This window comes from Ceratotherium simum, chromosome 23 (assembly GCF_057802395.1).
Source record: "Ceratotherium simum simum isolate JZ-2026a chromosome 23, ASM5780239v1, whole genome shotgun sequence".
Classification (NCBI taxonomy): domain Eukaryota; kingdom Metazoa; phylum Chordata; class Mammalia; order Perissodactyla; family Rhinocerotidae; genus Ceratotherium; species Ceratotherium simum.
In genome coordinates this window covers 30,674,754-30,699,654 of record NC_141922.1, presented here as the reverse complement: position 1 = coordinate 30,699,654, position 24,901 = coordinate 30,674,754, and the positions used below count along the sequence as shown (strand labels likewise).

The window sequence follows — 24,901 nt, the reverse complement described above, 5'->3', positions numbered from 1 at the left end:
TTAATTGATTGTGTATTTTAATTAATTCCAGGTCATCACAATGTCAGCTTCATCTTGGATAGTGATTATGGAAGGTAGGTCGTTTTGTAAATAATAATTTTCGTTATTGATTCAACTGGGTAAATAAAACAGAAGTGTATATTTACTTTGTGCTGTGGATCCAGAGATTTAAAAATTAATCACTTTCTTCCCCAAATTAACATTTAAGGGATCTATAACTCCCTTTTACTCATAATTTGTGCCTCAGACATAGTCTTTCAACTGTTAGAAAATTTAGCATTATGTAAAACAAATTAAAAAAATCTTTGATTATGATACTGAAAAGTGTTACTTTATGTTTTGTAGCTCTTCTGATTTAATTGTAATTCTTTTGATAACTAATTCAATTTTGATTTGAACTAAGATAAGAATAAATAAAACCCCACGGTTAATATTACCTGATAAAGACATTCTTTTAAGTATCAAGACATATAGAGTTGTGAAAGATGGTAGTTACAGCTTTCAATTGTCCATCTTAATACCAATATTAATAACTTGTATTTGTGATTTTTAATAAAACTAGAACTCATTTCCAGATATCCTACATCAGTAGGAAAGACATCGTACATTGATGAATGTATAGAAATACAAAATATGCAAATCTTAATGCATGTTGCAAACTAGAACTCATTTCCAGGTATCCTACATCAGTAGGAAAGACATCGTACATTGATGAATGTATAGAAATACAAAATATGCAAATCTTAATGCATGTTGCAAACTCCATATTATAGATAATATTTATAATGAACATTAAGTGGCAGGCACAGTGCTAAGCGCTTTACATATATTATCTACTTTATACTCCCAAAGAACCCATAAATTGAGTGTTATCATCCACCCCATGTTGCATACTGGGAAAAATGAGATTAAGGAATGTTAAATGAGTTGCCCAAGGATATTCAGCCAGTAGGAAGCAGTGCTAGTATGTGAACCCACACAGTCTAACTCCAGCGCCTGAGCGTTTCATTCCAGTTCTGTGCCATGACTGATGGAGAGTTTCAGCCACGGAACCACATCTCATCACTACTTAACATCCTGACCCAGAATTCTCTAATGGAGGGCTCACCTCACTCCTGAGCACATTTGTGTATGTGTGGGGGGCATTTGTTGGCTGTCACAGTAATGGGGGCATGCTAATGGCTTGTTGTAGAAAGGGCCGTGATGTGCGAAACATAAATGAATTGTTCTGCCCAAAATGTCATAGCATCTCCCATTGAGAAAATGAGTCAGTTGACAGAAATCCAAATAGATCACATTATTTAGCTGTCCAATACTAATATAGCTGTAGTAGATCAACAGTAGGCTAGATCTATTGGTTACTTTTTTGTCTCTGAAGAGAGACTCAATGATTAGAAGTCTGAAAAGAATGGCACTACTGCAATCAAAGTAGATGTTATTCCTGGTCAGTGTTCACAGACTGCAAGAGAAAGATGAAATCTGGTCTCTGCATGCATGGATCTGCAACTAAGTTGGTGAGACCAAATCTCTTATCATTGTATTTAGAGATCATCTAGTTCTAGACACCTAGAGGCAATAGGTTTATAACAAAGTGATGCCTGGGCTGGACACTTTATTATAGACCAATATAAACTGGACACAAACCATGAAGAATATTATAATTCAAGGGCAAACCAGAGTGGATGATACGTAAATAATGCTAAGATTCACCTTTGTGATTTACTTGGGGCAAATAACTTGGAGTCCTATGACTTAACTGTTATTCTCTGCAAGGACATGACCTACTTACATATAACTTGATAAAACAGGGCAATAGGATTTTATTGAAAATATTAGAAAATCATGTTAGAAGCAACAATTATTGAGTTTTAAATGATTTCCTGAACTATATATGGTTCTTTTATGCTATCAAAGTCATTCTTACTAAGGTGAGAAAAATGAATTCTTAGTTCTGAGTCAATATGAAAGGTATAAATTGCCAAATCTATCATATATCTCTCAGAGAAATAATTACCCAAAAATAGAAGATTTGAGTGATCAAGCTTGAATGTGATTAAGTATACATAAATTAATATGCCCCAAAACTTTCAATTTTAAAAAGCCATGAAATTTGCATATAATATAGGCAAAAATACTGCATAAAATTGTTGATTCTGTGATCTTGACTTATAATTCCTTTTTTTAAAGTCAATGGCTGTCCTTTTGTATTAATGTCTCAGAATTGATGAAATTGTGTTTCTATATAAAACATGTTTAGGAATTTAAGATAACTGTTAAAAATATGATTTTTACTACTTAAAAGCCTAGTTTTAAGATTACATGACAGGCACCGGCCCCTTGGCTTAGCGGTTAAGTGCGCACGCTCCGCTACTGGTGGCCCAGGTTCGGATCCCGGGCGCGCACCGACGCACCGCTTGTCCGGCCATGCTGAGGCAGCATCCCACGTACAGCTATGACATGCAACTATCTACTGGGGCCTTGGGGAGAAAAAGGGAAAAAAAGGGAGGAGGATTGGCATGGATGTTAGCTCAGGGCTGATCTTCCTCACCAAAAAAAAAAAAAAGATTACATAACATTTTAAAAATGTCAAATCATTTTATAAATGATAAAATCCATATTTTGCAAATTTCAGGAGCATTCTTGAATATCAAATGAGCCAATTAAAGACCATTGTGGCACCCATTCTATACTTCTTTTAATAGCCAACCTTCTCTCCTCTGTTACCCCAAGTTCAAACAACAGCTGTTCCAAACTGATAAGGTTCAGATGAAGCTGCCTTAATTGAGAAATGCCTAGTCATTATCAGTGAATTAGTGAAAATCACTTCAGTGTCATACCAAGTAAATTACATTCAAATTTTATATCAGGAGGCAATTTTCCTACCAATTTAAGAAGCAGAGTTAATTTTTCAGATACAGGATCTGATCACAGACAATATTGCTGGAACTGGCGTTGTTTCACATCTATGGGCAATCAACTGAAAGTCTTATAACATAAAAAACGTGTAATCCAGTATGAACTTCTTAAATAACTAAAATAAATAAATAGAATATTTCCAGGGACTCTTCAGTCTTCAAATGCACATTCTAATGTCTGGGTTAGATTTAAAGAGAGTTAACTGTTAGTCTCAACCACAAGATTTGCATTATCCTTTTAGATTCTAGCTCAGAGTGTTCTAATTGTGATGAACGGGTTTGAGTCTTCACATTTGAAAGACTCAAACTTTCTTAACTTTTCTAATTATGAATTTCATTGAGATAATTAAGGGAACAGCATTTGATTTCTAGGATCAGATTCTTTCCTTCCCAACCCTCCAAGCTGTGGAGGTGCAAATGTGTATCTATCAAAAAATATACATAGGCTCTGTGTTTATTAAGGATGACTTAACTCTGGTGGATTGTCGTTAACTTGCTCTCATCCATTTGCACTCTCACGCAGATTAGTGGCAGGACAGGAGAACCGTGCAGTACACAGGTTAGGAGCCAGGGCTCTTCACTCAAACTGCTGGTTCAGATGCCATTTCTGCCACTTGCTCTCTTTGTGATCTTGAGTAAGATAAGTAAATTCTCTGAGTTTTACCTACCTCATGGGGTTGATGTAAGGATTACATGGCACAATAAATTAAAAGATTTTAAAAAATCTTAACTTAAAAGTTTAAAAATCTTAGCATGATACTTGATAGGTGTTCACTGATGTTAGTTATCGTGACACTAAATAGGTTATAAGAGAAGGGAGAGAGGGATGGTCAGCAGAAGAGCCAAGCCTTTATGAAAGGTAATCCCTCTGGTTTGTTATGGTAATATAAATTCTTACTTTATTGAGTTATAGTTTGCATATAATAAAATGCACATATTTTAACTGTGCAGTTCAGTAAGTCGTGACAAATGTATATTTGTGTATTTGTATACTTCTATATTTGCATAACCAATAACTAAATCAAAATATAGAACATTATCTTCCCGAAAAGTTCTGTCCAGCTCCTTTGTAAATTATGACATGATTTATATGACATGACATAGATCTATATTTATAATATAATTTATATTATATTATAATATAAAAGTATTATATTTTACTTTTAAAGTAAAAAAAAAAATAAACATTTTCCCAAAATAAAGTTCATGTTTAAAGTAAAAATTTTTGCTTTATTTTTAAACAGGAGTTTCCCACAAAAAATGGCATATTTTGTTTCTTCTCTGAATAAAATTTCAATGTTTCAAACATATGCAGGTATGCGACCTTTCTCTCACTCTGTGTATGTGTGTGGGAGAGAGAGAGAGAGAGTGAACAGGAGAGATGTGTATACTTCATTTCATCAAATCAAAGACAATAATGACTTAAGGTGTACTATATTATTTTATGTACTTCTAGGAAGGAAAAATGCCTAAGATGGGGAGTCTAATAGGAAGCCTTGTCATTAAGCTAGGCCCCTGAAGACTATGTTCCTAGTGTCAGGTTGATTGGGAAATAAACTCATCACACTTAAAGAGACAGAAGGGAAACTTGCAGGTCTCAACTTTGGCTGTTGGTTAAGGGAGGCAAAAAAAAATCTCTGTTGTCAATTTAAACCACAAGCCAGTACTGTCTCCGATTTTTGCTCTCAGTGTGGTCCAAAAGAATCCTCAAGCAGGTTATAATTTATTTTAATTTACGGAGGTCTCAGGTTGGTCGTACCTTTAGGAGAGTGTCAGAAACAAACACAAATCCTCCTGGAAGAATTGTACTTCCTTCTAGGTCACGAGTGATGGAATGGCACATTCAGATTTCAAAGATGTTCAATGTGGAAAAAAATGTGTGTCTTGGAATCAATCAAATATTATATATCCTGGATTTTTCTAAAAATGCATTTAATGTTTAACTCCCAGGTAAAAATACATAGAACTTTGATAAAACTAATAAGAATAAATTTTAATAAGAATCTACCATATGTCGTGCACTGGGCTCTTTTACCAATATACCTAAGACATTTATATGTAAAGCCACAAAAATTCCAATCATAGCTAATGTTTTACTATCTGAGAAAAATATAAATATAAGATGTTGGCCCATAAATATAAGAAAGATTCATTTTGCGAGAGTATAGGGGAGAAGAGGCTGTTCTTTTGCCTTCCTGTGTCTTCTTTTGGAACCAAACACCTACCCTCAGCCCAGGTTTTCCTTACTCCCTGGATCCTCCCGTTACCCGTGTCTCTGTAGTACCAGTCGCCACTGAATCCTGGTCCCCAGGAGATGTCAGTCTCTCTGAAAGCCATGTTTATTGTCCTCTTTGCAGGATTCCATCAGAGACAAAATAATGAAACACCTAGTTCATTCATTTGGTAATCCAAAACCAACACTGTGCTAGGTGCTATGGCTAGGTAATTCGGAAAATTTAAAAAAATCAAGCATTTGGGTTTATGTGTAATATTCATGACATTTTATTTCATGTGCTTCCCCTTCCCCTCCCCAGAGGTCACCACGATTTCACCTTCACAAGGAAGCACTCAAGGTGGCACCACGCTGACAATAAGGGGACGGTTCTTTGATCAGACAGATTTCCCAGTCAGAGTTCTAGTTGGAGGTATTTATCATGATTTTTAATATATTACTTTATAAGAATAAATCTTGCCTTTTCTTTAATGATTTGTAAGAAGAATAATAGTCTTTTCTCAATTAATGTCTTAATTTGGAAACTGGGTATTTTCACATAGGCATTTGGTTCGGAGCTTGATGCTTTTCCCGCTGCAGTTTTCCAATGAGGGCGACTCCTTGCAGCCTTCCATGGCCAGGACTTGGGCTCTGGTACCAAAGACATTGTGTGGTAGCTCCGTGGCTGCCATTACCAAGTTCCTCACCACACTTAGAGACACATGTACCCTCTATTTAATAAACTCTTAAATGCCCTTTTGAACTGTTGTTACTTCTCAATGGATTGGCTACTTATGGAGTAATTTAAAGTAGTATTTGGAGATACTCTCCTCTTCTCTTCTCAGATACTGTGCTTTGTCTGGACATCAGTAATCACTGAGGATATTGGCCTTGGAAAGAGCATTAATTAATGTGTTATGTGTTTTCAAATGTTCATAGGGCTTAGTACTCACTTTATGCATCACTTTTATGTGTCTGGTCTAGATCTGTTCAGAGGTAGGGAGCTATGCAGCTCAAAAGGGATATTGGGGTGAATATGATAAGGGGATCTTCCTACTGAGGCATAGTGACCTAACTTACCTGGGTGGGCAGGGAACAGGATGTCTGCCCATGCAACTGGCACATACATTTTCTGATACAGTCCTCTGCTCAGGTATTTTCTACTTTTAAGGAATCTGCTCAAAAGCCAGTCAAAATGTGATTTCAAGAAGAGAAATTAATATAAAGCAACCTCATCTAACATTTGTACAATATCTTTCCTATTCCTGTGAATCCTTGCTGGTTACCTGCATTAAAATTAAAACCCAGGCCATAAGATTTTTAAATTTCATATATATTATTCTGATGTTTTAAATATAAATATGTTTTAAGTATTAAAACCAGGGACATAAAATATTTTTAATTTATATAATGTGTTTTATGACCTGATGTTATGATACAGTTGATATGCAAATATACCATGTTAATATTTTATTTTATGATATTCTATTGCTGTTAATGTGACTACTGGATTCAAGATTTTGAATCCTCAGTAATTTCTTGAAAATAGTGATTTGTTTACGTATCTTTCTTTTGCTCCAAACAAAATGGGCTAAGTTGGTTTAACATACCATTCAAATTACTGTTTTCTAGTTCAATTATCTTGCATCTACAAAGCATTCAAAATAGTGAAAGGTAGTGTTGAAGTATAAATTTTCCAGGCCTCCAAACACAACTTGGCAAAGATGCCTTCCTCTACTTGCTATCCCTTGCCTCACTTTTTGTGGGCTGTGATTCCCATATGGTAAACACTTAATGAGGGATGTCTTTACGTGAGGCACTGTGAGAGACTCATGGAAGTCTAAAACATAGCCTCTTCCCTCAAGTCTAATAGTGCTTATGTACAAGTATAATCATTCTCATTTACACCCTTGTCTGTTTTGGTTTCAGTCTGCCTGTGAAAATACCATTTACAGATTATTATCCCTTTTATTTTCATTTGAAGAACTTGGACTAAACCACCATTTTTTTTTTTTTTTTTTTTTTTTTTTTTTTACTAAGAGGACTGGCATCATCTGCCTTTGCAAATTCTGAACATGATGCTGATTTACTCGGCAACTTTGCTACAAGGAACAGAATATAAGGCTCCACTTTGGACTCAGAAGTGAAATATTTGAGTGACATAGTTTTATCAGATTTTTTATTCTGTTTCTCATAAGTTGTGAAATCTTCTAACTCAGACTTGTGATGTTTTGTCAGGAAAATGTTGCCTTGTGGAAGTATGACAATGAATGAGTGATAAGCTTTAATGGAGAACATGTGAAGGAAATGAAACCTCCCACCCCAGCTCTGCCTCTTGCTTCTGAAATTTTGTTTTAATTGAGAAAGTACTTCAATATAGGCTGATGTGATTTGCATTCTGAAGCTCAGTAGTAATAGTTCTGCACTTTGCTTCTTTATAGGTCAAGCCTGTGATATCTTGAATGTCACAGAAAACAGCATATGTTGCAAGACACCCCCTAAACCTGATATTCTCAGAACTGTATATCCAGGTAAGTTGTCAGAAAAGAGAGTGGCTGTTTCTGCATTTATATAAGGAGAATATTATTGACGTATATCATTAGTGTTTTAATCCATTCCAGCTGCTATAACAGAATACCTAGCTGGGTAGCTTATACACAACGAGCATTTATATCTTACACTTCTGGAGGCTGGGAAGTCCAAGGTCATGGTACCAGCAGATTGCATGTCTGGTGAAGACCTGCTTCCTCATAGATGGCACTTTCTCAGGGCTAGGGAGCTTCGTGGAGTCTCTTTTATAAGGACACTAATCCCATTCATGAAGGCTTCACTGTCATCACCTAGGCACCTCCCAAAGTCCCCATCTCCTAAATAACATCACATTGGGCAGTGATTTCAACATTTGAGTTTTGGGGGGACACAAACGTTCAGCCCATAACAGTTAGTAACAAAAAATATTATTTGAACGTCTTAGAACTTGTAGTGAGAATTTTAATAAATTTCTTCCTAGTTTTTTTCTTTATACTTTCTGGATTAGGAAATAATGATATTAAAATAGCTGCATGACGAGTGCACCAGTGGAGGTAAACCCAGCCTAGATTCCTCAGACACCCTACTGAAAACAGCACGTCTCTATTGATAGGGTACAATGCTGTCTATATTTCAAATTAAATGATGACTGCTAACTGTTGGTACAGGCTACATGGACATTTAAAAAATGTCTGTTCCTAGTTAAAAAATAAAAGGCAGAGGTTAAATCCTTACCTGTCTAGAATGATTTAAGGGTGATAGGAGATGGGGGAACTGGAACTCAAAATGCTTTTCAGACTTTCTCCTGTGGCCTGGGGAAAGTGCAGCTGGTGGTCTTGATATGCGCAATGATGCCACTGAGAGGCCATGCATGTGTTTGAGTGGGGTGTGTATCTCATATCTTGTGCATACAGTGAAATCGGTTTATAATTGTATCGTTGGCTGGTATTTGAAGCTAAATAAATTCTGCTTATCAATCTCTTAAATTTCCTTGTTTTGAATGATATTAGAAAAAAATGAGCAGTTTTAGAAGAGAATTTTGATATTTGTAATTGATAACTTTAAAGAAAGTTGTATATATCAGAGAACGCTGCTGTTGTGAAAGGTTGAAATGCTCAATCTTTTCTCCAGCCAAACTCAGCTGAAGAGGAGGAGCCATGATTTTCTAGATCCAGACACTCCAGATAAGCTTAGGGCTGCTGGAGGAAGGCATGAGCCTGATTGTTGTTGTATTTTAAGGGAAGAAAAAAAAGTGAAATGGCACCCTTATTGTTAGGAAAAAACTTAATCGCAGGTTTACGCTGGTAAATGTAGGTACACCTGAGTGAAAATATTCTCTCTCTGATTCTGTCCAAGAAGGAGATGAAGTCCTGGAGCAGATGTAATATGAAAAAGAAAAAGAAAAACAAATATTGACAAAAATCTTAAGGCCAGCAGTGTCTGTTCTTTGATTGGTTGTAAGCCGTTAATTGAATAACTTTCGTTAGAGAGAATAATCAAGGCAAAGGTTTTGTAATCAAATGGTCTGAATCTTGAAGTTTTGAGTCTTAACTATATAAAGCAACGTCAGTTATATCATAGGTAATAATTATTATATTATTATTAAGTAAAGCACTTATTAAGCACTTATTACATTTTAAATATATATTAATTTTAATCCCCACAGCAAACGTGCAAATGGTAATATTACTCCCATCTGGCACATGTAGAACCTGAGGTGCAGAATGTGAAATAATAATAAACAAACTGTAGACTATCTTAATAGCACTCTATCCTCTGGGTACAAGTACATGTAGGGGTATGTGTAATTGTTTTGTTTACATACACGCTCTAAAAAATGTGAATAGAAATATGGTATCTATAACTACCAGCCAAGTAGAAGGCCACTGAGACACTGAATCAAAATTCTGATGAAAGGAATCTTTTATTTTGTTATATTTAGGTGGGAGAGGCCTAAAGCTTGAGGTATGGAATAATAGCCAGCCAGTACATCTTGAAGAAATACTTGAATACGATGAACAAACTCCAGGGTACATGGGTGCCGGTTGGGTAGATTCAGCTTCCTATATTTGGCCCATGGAGCAAGACTCATTTGTTGCACGCTTCAGTGGATTTTTGGTGGCACCAGATTCTGATGTTTATAGATTCTACATCAAAGGTGATGACCGTTATGCTATTTATTTCAGCCATACTGGACTTCCAGAAGATAAGGTAGGGAAGCCACAGAATACTATTTGATGTTATAGAAACAATATGATGACTTTTATATGTATCTCATTTATTCTAAACCAAAACCACTGAATATATTAAAGAATTTATGAGATACATTTTCATGGGTTGGGTTCTTGGCTATTTTAACACATGTAATATGAACTATAACATTGTCATAGAAAACCCATGGCCTAAAAGAAGATACTTTCCCATATCTAAATTTTCTCTAGCATGGAGAAAATGCATATATTTCCTTTCAAATTGAAGATTATTTTTATGATGAAAGAATTATAACCACACATAGGAAATTTGGAAAAGAGTGAAAATATTTCACTATTCTAGTAGATCTGTCTCACTATTACTTAGTCATGAGGTTAAAGTCTGTCATCTCCCTGTGTCTTGATTTTGTTTTTCACATAAATAGGATCATACATCCAATTTCATAGTTAGTTTTTGGCACATATTAGTATTTCCAAATCTTATTAAGTAATTTATATAATACCATTTTTAATGACTGAGTAGTGTGTTATTGCATGAGTTTGCTAAACTTAGATAACTTTCTCCATATTGATAAGTTTTTATTTACTTCTGATTTTTATGACCATAATATCCTATTGAACATTTGTGTTCATTACATTATTTTGTATTTTATATTATTTCTTTAGGACAATTTCACAAATGTGAAACTAATAGATCAAAAGATTTTATGACTTAATGTATATGGCAAGATTGCCTCCCAACTGGATGAACAAGTTTAAATTGCTGCCCGTAATAGATGAATTCCAACTCTACCCTACCTTTCAGCATGTTTCCTCCAAAGATGGTGTAGTCATTCCTAATGGGAGCCCAAAGTCTTCCCATTCTAATACACAGACTCATTTAGTTATCTTTGGCATCTTTTTAATTATCTCATTTGGATTAAATCCCTCAAAGTTCTCTGCAGAGCAAAAGAATATTTTATTTAACAATAACAACCTTCCTCTTAATGTGTGTCTTTCTACTTTCCATTGCAGCTCTAATTGTGGACAAGCTATGGTCTATATGTATTCATGATACGGTGGTGTTGATATTAGTTAAGGGTGGAAGGAATGAAGTGAGCTTTGATAATTTTTAAAAATTCCATTTCATCATGGATAACAGATCTTAGAAGAAAAATATGAAATAGTTTCACATTTTTCTATTCATAAATGTTCTAAGACTGACAGAAATAACAAATGATAAATAAATAAATGCTGAAAAGGTTTATTAATAAGTTCTCCTCTCTCTCTCCTCTCTTTCTCTCTCTCTCTCTGTCTTTCTTTTGGGGATAAGGTGAAGATTGCATATCATTCTTCCAATGCCAATAGTTATTTTTCCAATCCAACACAAAGATCAGATGACATTCATCTTCAGAAAGGAAAAGAGTAAGATTTTTTTCCTCTTTTAAAATTATTGTGTGGTATTTAAAAACTGTACGTTTATATCTAAAAATATTTTTAATTTGTTTTATTGGTGGAAGTGACTTTAGTTTATTGGCTTAATTTATAATTGGTCATTGTCTATAATTTTATTAAATTTTGTTTCTATATTTTCAAGAATACTGGCCTTCAGCTAACCAGGTAAATTTGAAATCTAAATTATCCCTGTTGCAGAAATTATAGTTTTGTGAAATTTACTTAATCCTGTATTAGTTTCTACTAGGACCTTTTGGTTAATCCAGCCATCTAATTTCTCTGCTTCTACACCTGAGCTCTTGAATATTGCTAGAGCAAAATCACAAAATCACATGGATTGGTGCCACAGTTAATATATATTTAATATTCATTGATTTATTCCAGATCCTGGGCAAGGTATTGGAAATTTAATACTAAGGATATTAAAATACACTCTCTGCCTGTAAGGAGTACATCATTTAGTGCTGAAAGATCAATTCTAGGGAGAAAGAGAGAGTATCATTCAAATAGCAGATAATCCTATTCAAAAAGCCATTCAGGATTGCTAGAAAACAGGGAGATAAAAGACATGATATATTTAAAGTAGCTAAGTTACGTGGAGAACACCAAAGGATTCATTGAGATCATCTTCCATTTATCATTTGTATATATTAGGTTTTGCTATATAAGAAACCACTCCTCCAAATTTAGTAGCTTAAAGCAACTCAGTTTTGTGATTGGCTGGGCAGTTCTTTTGGTCCTGGCTACTTTAGTTGGTGATTGATGGTCTAGGATGGCCTCACTCACGTATCTGGAGCCTCAGCTGGCATGGATGGAACTTAGATATCGGGGACATCCCACTCCACATGGTCTCTCGTCTTCCGGAAGGCTAGCCCAGGCTTGGTGAATGGCATTGGTGAATGGGTTCCCAGCAGCAAAGAAGGCAATTCCTAATGCACGAGTACTCTGCTTGTGTCACATTTGCTAATATCCTCTTGGCCAAAGTAAATGGTCTAACCTAGATTCAGGGGGTGAAAAAATAGACTTCACTTCTTGATGGGAAGATTTGTTTTTTGTTTTATATTCTACCACATCACCCTTCCAGATATTGATGAGATTATGCTCCTAGGCAGCACTATGAAGATTTGATGGAGTTGGACAGAGAGAGTTGGGATCAACGGTACCCGAGAGCCATCACACTTAGTGTTTTCACTGAAGTCTTTAGTAATAATGACATGAGGAAAGCATTCTATCTTTTTCTCCTCCTCCTTCTACTATCACATCTTTATATACTTAAACATTATCTTTTTTAACCGAGATCACTGGGCCAATTCAGGGTAAATGGAGTACCTAATTAATCCCTGCTGCTGTTGTGTCAATACCCCTCCAGGCTTTGCCTTGGCCTTGGCAAATGAGTTCAATTTACCTGCTTGGCTGGAGCACCGAGCTTGCATGAAAGCTACTTGTAATACATCCACTGCCTGATATCGATGCTCTTGCAAAACTAGCTTGGAATTTACACACTGCACTTACAATGATGGCTGTGAATTCTGAAATTGAGGCCTCTAGCTGATTTATTGTGCAGTGGTCCCCGAGGCCTTTCCAAAGGTAGCTTACATTGCCAATTCATTCTACTCATGTAATGTAGCCACGTCTCTAAGTGCATGTCTCTTTGGTCACACTGTTCTACTTTGAATCCTATCTCCCTTACTAATTTTTAAATAATTTTTCAATCTTTAAAACTCCCTTAGTCTCTGTTATTCATATAAACAAAGAGAATAATATATATTTTATAGGATTTTGTGAAGATTAAGTATAATAATGTCTGTGAAGTGTTTATTTTAGTGTCTAGAACATAGTAAGTGCCTCATAAATATTTTTAAGCTGCCAGTAAGGATACAGAATTTAATGGTTCTTCTTCGGGTCCTGCTCCTTAATTAGTACTGGCCACCTTTTGACAGAGCTGGCAAACAGGTTCTCAGGGCAGCCAAGTGCCTGATGTAATCTTCCAATATCAATTCTATAAAGGGGGTGACCCAGAGCCCCATCATCCTAGATAGGTGGGAGGTGATACATGTCTCTCATTCGGAGTCTTCCATGAACTGTGAATATTTATTCTCCATATTCAAAAGAGTATCTGTTGAATAACGTGAGGCGCTTTAGAGGAACTCCCAGCTGGCCTCTCAGAAGATGGGAGCAATGGTGACATTGATGGATCTAGGTAGGGAAGCAGTAGCTTTGCACTCGACTGTAACAGCTGGTCAATAATACCTTTTCCTGGATTGGCGGTTGGATGATGGGCAGGGGGCCTCAGGAATCAAGAATTCCAAATATAAGATGTGAATCCCATTCAGCTTGTTGGGGGACCATAGTCAATCTAATCAGTAAAAGTTTCCTGAGGCAATGTTTTATTTCCTAAATTACAAGTGGAGCCAATATTTAGGGACAAAAGAGGAGGAATTTTCATCCCCAACACATGCAACCGCTCAGATACAAAATATATAATATGTCTAAGTCTGCCTGTCATTTTCTTACACACAGTAAAGTATCTAACCTCTGCATGTCCTCTGTGTTTTATGCCAGAGAGTTTGTATTATAATCTACAGTGTAATTTTGTTTTCAACTCCTTGAGGCTAGGGGGTAGTATCTTTTCCAATAAATATTTATTGACAAAACTAAATGAATTAGTCATGGAAGGGAACAATTCTCTATCTCTAATGCAGATGTCTTACATAATTCATTTTATTTTAGCATACCACTATGAAACTTTTAATATCTTAATATTTAAAATCAGGGATACTACAATATAAATCATTTAACAGGTAGGTGTTTTATATAGTGTTGAAATTTTATTCATTGAAAAAAAAATGTCATGACAAGTGCTCTGGAGAAATAAGTTATATTCATTAGTTACTCTGTTTTCCAGATATTACATTGAAATCTTGCTGCAGGAGTATAGACTAAGTGCTTTTGTTGATGTTGGACTATACCAGTTTAGAAGCGTTTATACCGAACAACAAACAGAGGATGCAGTAAATGAAGAACAAGTTATCCAGTCCCAGTCAACAGTTGTCCAGGAAGTACAGGTTTGCTCTGATTATAGATCCACTTTATAGAAAGTAAAGGTTCAAAGATAGGAACTCTGTTTGGCTGTTAATTTTACTAGCTAAGATACTGTTTTGGGGAAAAGCAGTCATGGAAAATTATTGAATTGTGACTTGGAGTATCTGTATTATAAACTAAAGAGGCTATTATTTGTTAAGACCTAAACTTTAAAATATTTTATCATTTGCAGTAAAATAGAGCAATAAAAAGGCATTGAATAGCTGAATTATGATACTTTTAAAATGTATTTTTCTATATAGTAAAGATATTTTTTTTAATTGGAAAATAGGTTATAACATTGGAAAACTGGGAAACAAGTAATGCAACTAATGAAGTGCAGAAGATTACGGTAACCAGCCCATGTGTGGAAGCTAATTCATGTTCACTTTACCAGTATAGATTAATCTATAACGTGGAAAAAACTGGTAAGTTCTAAATAATAAGAGAGATTTTATTTCTCTTCATGAGTAGATGAAATTATTAAAAAGTGTTTGCTCTAGTCAAATTCTACTGTCTGGAAAATATAGTTTTAATAGTATGCTAGAAAAAGAAGCAAAAAAAAAATATATGAAGAAAACCCTTAAGACTGGGGTAAAAAATGGCATCCATAAAAACAACTTTCTGGTATATGCTATCATTTTCTTTCTATAAGGATCATAATAAATATCTAAATGCACATAAGGATTTTATACATCTGTGACTCACAAGTGTTAATAGGAATTAAATTCATCATTACAGAAAAGTAAACATTTCTTTCAATTTCTCAAATTGAGCAATAAACCTATGAGACATTAATTTATCTGTTAATAAAGACATTGTATTTCTATATTTTATAGTAAATTCTGAAAAAATAATTTTAGCTATTTCCATTAATTGTTTGAATAAGTAAATATTGATGAGTGCTTACTGTTTGCCATATATAATGCCTATTACTATGGGACTATCGAAACAATAAAATATAAGCCCTATTCTCAAAAGATCACAATCCAGTTAAGTAGTCAGGATTATTGAACTTGAATCAATTTTGGAACACAATTTCATTAAGTGATTACATGTGGTACAGACTATAGGTGCTTTAAAAAATTCCGATATAAGACATCAGTGCTGGCTGTGGTGGTGCAGAAAGATTTCAATGCTTCTGCTTCTTCTTCTTTTTTTATTAAAGCCCCTAATCATTTGACTTCAATTTTTTTTTTAATTCATCCAAAAGTCTTGCTACCTGCTGATGCTTCAGACTTCACAATGCAGTCAGCATTAAATGACCTCTGGTCTGTAAAACCGGACACAGTTCAAGTAATAAGAACACAAAACCCCCAAAGCTATGTTTACATGGTAACCTTTGTATCAACTAGAGGTAAGCATGTATTTCATTTTGCACTTCTATACAGTTTTTTCTAGAAAACAAATTTGTATCCTGTGCAACTCCACTGAAAAAGGTAAAAGCCCCATAAAATGACAGAGGAGAAGAATTGGATTCATAGCCTTGATCAATTTTAGGAGAAATAGAAATTAAACGGTTAATTTTTTCTATTGTAATTTAAATTTTGGTTGTATTTCAAGGAATGTATAACTCCAATGCATGAGAAATATACTATATATGCTACAAATGCCCTATCAGTATAATAACCTACTTGATATTTAGCAAGAATTAGTGAAGATATTAATTCTGGAAATGAAATTTAAGTGACTCAGTATTGATCAGGAGACACTAGTCTGGCCACATCTTGCCTGATGAAAGGATTCTGTGGTCAGATCCACATGGGAAACACTGTATACCACAGCTTCTCCCTGAAGACTGACAGAGCTCATTAGAATATTAAAATCTCTGAGGAGTCCTGCAGTGAGAAAAAAACAAAAAAGCTGTTCACTTATGTTTAATGAACATTTTCCAAAATTATTTGACTTCTCTGCCCTTTTCAAATAATAACTATTAACTTCCTATTAGTGTTTTACATTTTCAAGTCTTAAAGCCAAGTTTAGCAATCAATTTGTGTGTTTGGGATATCTAGCTCATGAACTAGGTCCCTAAACATGTGTTTGTTTACTTTTCTTTGGGCAATCATTATTTTAAAATTCATATAAGTAAAATGTTACTTCGTTGTTTATGTCTAATTTTATGAGATTTTTAATCTGATTGTTGAGTGGAGGGTGAAGAATTTTGTTTAACATGAATTGAAGTTCTAAAAATTTCCTGAAGATTAGATTGTCAAAATGCTATGTAAATGAAGATATGATTATCCTTGTTCTCCCAAGAACGTATTTATAGATGAGAGAGAAATTTTAAGGCTTCAGCAGAGACCTTAAGAAATATGCTACCAAAAGCATAACTGGGCAAATTCTCGGACTTTGCCCAACAGAGAAGGTCAGTGGGATTTCACTAGTAAAACATCCTCCCGAAGAAGGAGACGTCTGAAGACAAGGCCTATTTCTCTCAAAGTGCAGTTGTATAAACAGGCCTCACAGCCTGGGGCTGTTTCCTGGAATTCAGCTTTGTACTCTATTCATGTCTAAAGAAAATCGCAATACCCCAGCCTAGCCCTTGCACCTAGACAATGGTACTGGAACAAAACTAAAAGAATTTTTGGAATATCCTATTGCCCATTGATCTTTACATCATTGTCCCAATACCTCATGTTTATGTTATAATACTTCCTTTTAAGCAGTAGAAACAGAAACTTAAATGAATAGCACTTTATCTGCTGTTTTGCTATTTCTGCTGTGGATAAGTCTGCTCAAATTCAAGGATCTGCATCTTCTCCATTCTCCATCATTTTTTTGTGATTTTTTTGTGATAATAGAACTCCAAATAAAACCAATTTTGATAAATTTGAATGTCTATTATGGATATATTGGTATTTTATTAATTAACTTCTTCAAATTCTGCTTGGTACTTTCTTGCAGGAGACTTTGATCTGCTCGGTTATGAAGTATTTGAAGGGAACAATGTCACACTGGATATTACAGAACAAACCAAAGGAAAACCCAGTTTGGACACATTCACACTGAACTGGGATGGATTCACTTCTAAGCCTCTTACCCCTTGGTCATCAGAAGCTGAAGTAAGCTCTATGTTAAATTTTTGAACAGAAAGCTATTTAAGTGTCACGCTTCTATAAAAAAACACTTTAGGGAGTAGTAATACACTCTCCTACTTAGCATGGTGGGTTGGAACCAACCCATAGTGAGCAGAAAAGGGAGGAAATGTCACAAAGAGAGGGAACGAAAGGGGAGTTCTTAGATCTGTGCCAACAGGATCTAGTGTATCTATCCCAATATGGGGTAGCTATTCGTGAAGAAAGAATGTTTGCTTGAGTCACCGAATTTTGACAACTCTGTACAATGAGTTTAAGTTAATATTTGTTTGATGATTAATGATCACACACAGTCTCAAGTCCTTAATTCTAAACACCAATTATATCTGTGCTTTGCCAGAGAAGTAGATGTAGAAATTGTAGGATACCTCGTAAATGTGTACTGATTTCTGTATAATCCAGAATTGTTATTTTTATTTTTTTTATTTATTTTTTTTTTTTTAAAGATTTTATTTATTCAGCTTTTTCCCCCCAAAGCCCCAGTAGACAGTTGTATGTCATAGGTTCACATCCTTCTAGTTGCTGTACGCGGGACTCGGCCTCGCGTTGGACGGAGAAGTGGTGCCTCCGGGCGCTCCCGGGATCCGAACCCGGGCCGCCAGCATCAGAGCGCGCGCACTTAACTGCCAAGCCACAGAGCCGGCCCCAGAATTGTTATTTTTAAAATAATCATAAATGCAGGCTTACAGTGTCTGTGTCTCTTCTTTTGAAAAACAGAGTGCATTGGAGTCTATAGTTTTTTCCAGTTCATTTTGAGTTAGTTGGGGAAACTGTTCATTTGGAATCTGTTTAATTAGGTGTTAATTCATTTAGGTTTGTCTCATTGCTGTCTTTAAAAAACTACTAAACAAATATGTCTACCTTATGTAATAACTAAGTAAGCTAAGATTAGCCACTTGGATGTAACTATTGTCATTCTAAAATAAAACTGTTGAAAAAGTTATTGGACACTAAACTTATCACATATTAACTTAAAATTATTTAGAAAATGATCTCATAGTTATGGCTAAAATATGAGGATTATCTTATGCAAATGTTCTGTTATAACTAATTAGTAGAATTAGTAGTAAAATTACTAATGTTCTAACTCTTCATGAAAAAGAAGTTACTAAAGCTCATATTGTTAATTTAGTTTCAGGCAGCGGTGGAAGAAATGGTTAGTGCTAAATGTCCACCACAAGTTGCAAATTTTGAAGAAGGATTTGTTGTGAAATACTTCAGAGATTATGAAACTGATTTTAACCTGGTATGGAATGTTTAATGAACTGTGAAACTGACCAAATAAGAATTCATATAAATGTTTGGAATTTTGTGATTTCTTTTTTAAACTAGCATTAATTCCTTTATGATTCAAAAACAAACTGCAAAAATAATTTTGTTGTGCATTATTGGTAAGGTCTGTTCTAGCATCTCCTTGCATTATAAAATGATTCATTTGTGAAAGCAGCATTTCTACCACATAAGAATTTCCTTGATCAATAGAAAGTAGGCAAGATGAGGAAATGTAAGCTCTGTAGTGTTTTTTGTTTGTTTATTTTCCTCACTTGGGTGCAGAGTACATTCTTTTTCCTCATTGGCTTCAGAGAATACAATTTGTAGTAAGACATTATACAGTAAATAGCTTCCCTTGCCTTTTGAGATCATCCTCTGGTAAATTAGTACAATGCCTAGTCATTATTTGCTTCTTGGTGAGATATAAAGATTTTTCTTTGATGTACAGTAAAGAAAATTAAAAATACACTTACCTTCCTAGTTCTCATTTTGAAGACTTGAAGTCAGATATTCACCATTTCCAAGTGAATACTCTAGAATAAGAAATACATAGACTAGTTATTCAATTCAGATCAATACCCTAGAAATAAATACGAATCCTTAAAAATATATATCACATGATGCTTTATACAAGCAGATTTATTAGGGGAAAAAAGGGAAAAATCTTTCCATTTAATGGCTACCTTTTCAAGTTAATTTAATAAATATATATATATTTGGATTCTACTGTCCTGAAGGTGGTACTAGCAGTGGACGTGCACAAGTAATGTACATCATACTCCTTTCCTGCATCATTTCCCATCATCCTCACAGCACACGTTCTGTGCTCCACGTTTACCCTGACTATTTGCATTTCCCAGCACAGCTCGGTCACATCCCTGCTGCTTTGCACATATTTTATCCTCTCTCTGAAGCCCCTTGGCCCTTTTTCCCTTTTAAATAACTCCTGTTTATCTTTAAATACAACTCATTTGTCACCTCCTCTCAGTCATCTTGATGCTTTTATGTGAGTTAGATGCCTCCCTTCGGCCTTGGTATTATAATCCTTGGTTCCTTTGTCCCAAACAAAAGGGCTCCTATACATACGAATAGTGTTCTTCACCATTTGAATCCTGAAGATTAAACAAAAAATGAACAAATTACCAAACAAACAAAAACCTGGCACACAGTGAATATTTGAATAAATATTTTTGGAAGGAATGAATAAATATCCTTAAGGAGTTCATAATATAAGGAGAATCATAGGACTTGGGAAATAGTCAAATACAAGTACAAGGGAGTATATGATTATGGATCCAAGTGAGCAACATAGGATGAGAGCTTTAGAATTTCAAAGAAGAGAGAACCTTTCAAGTTAAAGTAGTCCGGGAAGCAGTGGGATCTGAGTTGGAACTTGAATGACTTGGATGTAGATGTTGAGGAACAAAGCAGGACAATAAATCATGTTTTCATTTGAAATATGATTGTTTCTGTAGGAACATATTAATAGAGGGCAGAAGACAGCCGAAACTGATGCTTACTGTGGTCGCTATTCCCTGAAAAACCCAGCTGTTCTTTTTGACTCAGCAGATGTTAAACCAAACAGACTACCATATGGAGACATTTTATTATTTCCTTATAATCAGGTAAGCTCAACAAAATGATATGCTAATTAAATCTGTAAAATACCTTGGTAATAAAATTTCATGAAATTTTAAGGTGGGGGAAAAGTGCTTGTCGTGTGAAATCATGTCACATTGGACAGGCACTGCAATTCACATTCTGGGGGCTTGCAATTTCCTCTTTTGTTGATTCTCAAAAAAAGATACTAAAAAAATATGTAGTAACATGTGCCTCTGTATTCTGCTTTATCTCAATTTCAGAAAAAATTACTCGCACACAAATTTAAATAGTAAAACAATTAAAAATGTTTAATCTCTTCAGTATTCCCTCATTAATTAAGAAAAAACAAAAATGGATAGCTATCGTAGAGTGATCTTGGATATCCAATCAAGGAAAAGTGAAAGAAATTCCTGAGCAGAGGAGATGGCGGTTTTAGGATAGGTATTTTTAAGACTAGCAATCCTAGATTTACGCTTTCTTTTGTTCTAAAATTCTCAAATTGTGGCATATATTCTAAGGTTCTAAGTTGTAAATATATTTGGCATGCTTAAGGTGTTGTGGACCATTAAAATGGTACTTAATTACTATTTTACAGTGACATTCATCATCTCTAAATGCTCAGCTGCGTTCACATCCCAATTAATCTACCTGAATGTTTATCTCTCTTCTCCCTCTATGTGTAATGGGCTTTTAAATTCACTCTAGAGTTTAGTTAGAGCTGGACTTAAATCTTACATGGCTCCATGACTATAAGGGGTGAATTATTTCCATTTTTTAAGGAAACCGTATCTAAGAAAACATTAAAGAATTAATCATTACTTGTAAGGTCACTTCAACTTCACTTCCTCTTGTGGAGAAGCTTCCCCAATTCTTCTGCACCTAATTGGCTGAAATTAATCATTCCTTTCTCTGTGTTCTGATACATTTTGTATGGAAAATACTGAATAGTTATCTATTGGATTGGATTGAATTAATTTGAATTGCTACAAAACAATTTAATGGTAAGACATTGTTACTGATATTTTTTTTCATATTTTCTGTATAGTTATGTTTAGCATACAAAGGATTCCTGGCAAATTATATTGGTCTGAAATTCCAGTACCAAGGCAAAAGCAGGATTACTAGAAGCACTGATATACAATTTACATATGAATTTGCTTGTGGAAACAAGTAAGTCACACTATGAATTTGAAAACTTGTTATACTATAGTATATAAACTATGAACATAAAACAAACCCATTTCTTGTTTGTTTTTGAGAAATCATGTGCACTAATGGATGTAATTGCAATTTTCCTGCCTTCTACAATAAGCTTCCTAACAGAAATAGTTATGCCAAAAATAAAATATAGATTATGAAAATAAAAATTGGTCTAGTATCATCATAACCCATGAGCATTTAAAAGACAAAGCAATGGTAAACTTTGAATTCAAATCGTGTATTATTAAATCTAATAATGTTCCAAGTTACAAAAGAAAGGTAGAAAGAGACTGTCTTATCACAGTATTGTCATTAGACTTTGATCACTGAAAAAAAGGGGCTTGCTATGTGTGAGTGGAGAAAATAAAATATTTTGATGAATATACCAAAGTTAAGGGAAAAAAGATATTTTTAAATGCTTGGTTTGCCAAAAGTTAGACATAGAAATGCAAATAGAGAAAAATAAGAGGAAAAACTGAATGAGCCTAGAGAAAACTATTTTAGTAATTGTCATACCCTCAAGCACAGTTTAGTTGTGTATAACTATGTTTTGGTTTTTATTAATTATTATATCTTCTGAAATTTATGTCAATCCTGACTTTTCATTTCCACATATAATATACTCAATAATTTCACATATAATAGAAGTAATAATGAGCACACACACACAACTTTTCTATTTTAAAAAGTATTCCTCAAAATTTTAAAGTCATGCTTATTGAAGTGTAATTTATATGAAGTCATAATTCACTATTTTTAAGTGCATAGTACAGTGAGATTGACACATGTATACAGTCATATAATCATCACCCCAATAAAGATTTTGAACATTTCCTGTCTACAATTTTAGAGTGTTTTTCTTTCAGATGAAGTTTATGTCATAAAAATAATCATGGTATGATTTCCCTGTCTTCAAAAGCTTTCCAATATGTTTCTTTTGTTTTTTTTTTTCTGTCTTAGCTACACAAAAATCTTCTCTCTGTTGTATAGATCTATACAGTTGGCATCATACTTCAATACATATCACTTAAGTTGCCATCATTTTGTAATATATAGAGAGCACTATTCTGTTCTCATCATAGAGCTGGGATTATGATAACTCAGAACTGCCATGGATGGGGCAAATGCGAGGCTGACTCGGTGCCTCCTCTGAACTGTTCAGACGGAAGGGAGAGAAAATGACCCAAAGTTAGAAATAGAACCAAATGCTACTAACTATAAACAAAACAAAACAAAGACAAGAAATAAAAACAGATATGATGATAAGGGAGATTAGACTAACTAGATGGGAAGAAAGGGCAGTCTTGATGGAGGAATTAATTTCTGGATGAAGAAGGTTCTTCCCAGCTTTGCAATTCCAAGCTTCCTGTTTTCTATGTCATCCCAACACTGTTTTCAAAGTGCAGAGACCAGCTTTCATTCTATACCTTTAGAAATGTGTATATTCCCGAATTCATGGAAATATATTGGACTGGAAGGGGAACATTGCTTGTTAAAAGTTTTAAAAAAACTTGGCAGGTGAATCCCCCATGGGTTGGGGAAAAAGGGTGAAGTGGGGAGACAACCAGAGTGTGGGCCCGGGAGTGCTCCAGTGGAGATAGGTCCCTGGGCTCCATCAGGAGGAAACAAGATGCGCTCATTCAAACAAACTAGTCAATTAATGACTACAGTGGTAGCCGATGTAAAGATTATTAGTAAACTGTATTTAGTTATTTGAATGACAGTATTTATCCCTTTATTGCAGACACCTGTAGCTGAACTGCTTTATTGTAATTTATACGATTACAGTGCAGTTAATATTTTGGAAAATCTGAGTCTAAGTTATACATTTAGAAGATACATTTGTATCTATAAATAACAGCACCTTTTTTATCAGAATAGTGGACAGTGCAACTCCAGTGAGCTCTTTTAATATCAAGTTCCAGTTTTGTTTCTTAGTATGGGACTGAATTTATTGTTCTCTCCCTGACTTTTTTTACTAAAATAGTTTACTTCTTTCTTCTATCTTGTTTTATATGCTCTACACCAGGGTGTGTGCTCCTTAGTTTCCTTACCTGTTGCTACAGAATGATATTTTACTTTCCTATGGCTACTGCCAAGGCTACAAATAAAAGAAAACCTATATATATATATATATATATATATATATATTTTTTTTTTTCCCCCAAAGCCCCAGCAGATAGTTGTATGTCATAGTTGCACATCCTTCTAGTTGCTGTATGTGGGACGTGGCCTCAGCATGGCCGGAGAAGCGGTGCGTCTGTGCGCGCCCGGATCCGAACCCAGGCCGCCAGCCGCGGAGCGCGAGCGCTTAACCACTAAGCCTCGGTGCCAGCCACAAAAGAAAACCTATGTTTGTATGCAACATTAAATCTCTTACTACCAGTGTCAGTTTCTGCCTACTGTCCTTTCTTATGGCTGCTTTTCTGTGCTAGTAAAGTATGCTTTATGGTCTTCTCGTGGGGAAAAAACAACTTTTACTCTTCAGGATTTTTGATGCTTTTTATAGTGTGTTTGTTGACGTTAAATATCACAACTGATCTATATACCTAATTAATCAACCATATTTCAGCTGGACCTACACTTGCATAGACCTTCTGGGCCTCATACAAACCAAATACACTGGGACAAATTTTTCTCTTCAGAGGATTAGTTTACAGAAAGCATCAGAATCACAGTCCTTCTATGTGGATATAGTATACATTGGGCAGACATCCACAGTCTCAGCATGGGACGGTATGTTGTATCATTTCCTGTATACTTAAACCTTCTAGATCTATCTTCTAGTAAAATATAACTATGGAAATTATTTCTATTCTGTAGTTTAGATAGAAACATTAATCTCTAAATATTTATGAGTCCTTCTTTTATCTCAATAATATTTTTGTTTAAATAATATTATTTTTTAATGAATAGGGCTAGGTGATTATTCTAAGGATAAATGCATAGCAAGAATTAGCTTTTATAGTCCTGGATTCTGTTTACAGATATATAAACGGTGGCAAACTTTTTCATTTTGCTTTGTTTGATTTTTGAGAACTCAGATACCAAGATAGAGATCTATTCCTAAAAAGTGTCTATTGACATTAACATCTGTTTAGTAAGATTGAGCTGAATCTTTCTGTGAACTTAATAGCAATAATTAATAATGCTTTAAATGAATACTTTATTTCTGGTAGTCTTAGCATTGTTTTTCTGATCATGTTAGTTGACTCATATATATGAGCTTTGATAATAAAAGAATTAAAATTAAACTGTGATCTTTTAAAAAATCAACCCAATTCCAAACAGTCACCTTAAAAAGTATTCCCATTTTTCAGAGGAGTTTTGGAATCTTTTGCCTGGAACTGT

General features: G+C 34.7%; 1 protein-coding gene across 1 annotated transcript in view; it reads left to right on the top strand.

Moving 5' to 3' along the window:
• Positions 1-24,901, top strand: part of PKHD1L1 (PKHD1 like 1) — a 152,328-nt gene that overhangs the window by 21,055 nt on the left and 106,372 nt on the right. Inside the window, 14 exon segments of the mRNA XM_087447119.1 lie at positions 32-74; positions 4,160-4,230; positions 5,450-5,560; positions 7,569-7,658; positions 9,599-9,867; positions 11,179-11,270; positions 14,206-14,365; positions 14,674-14,809; positions 15,595-15,738; positions 17,286-17,443; positions 18,609-18,722; positions 20,224-20,373; positions 21,396-21,520; positions 24,123-24,286. Coding sequence (XP_087303245.1) covers positions 32-74; positions 4,160-4,230; positions 5,450-5,560; positions 7,569-7,658; positions 9,599-9,867; positions 11,179-11,270; positions 14,206-14,365; positions 14,674-14,809; positions 15,595-15,738; positions 17,286-17,443; positions 18,609-18,722; positions 20,224-20,373; positions 21,396-21,520; positions 24,123-24,286 — 1,827 coding nt within the window.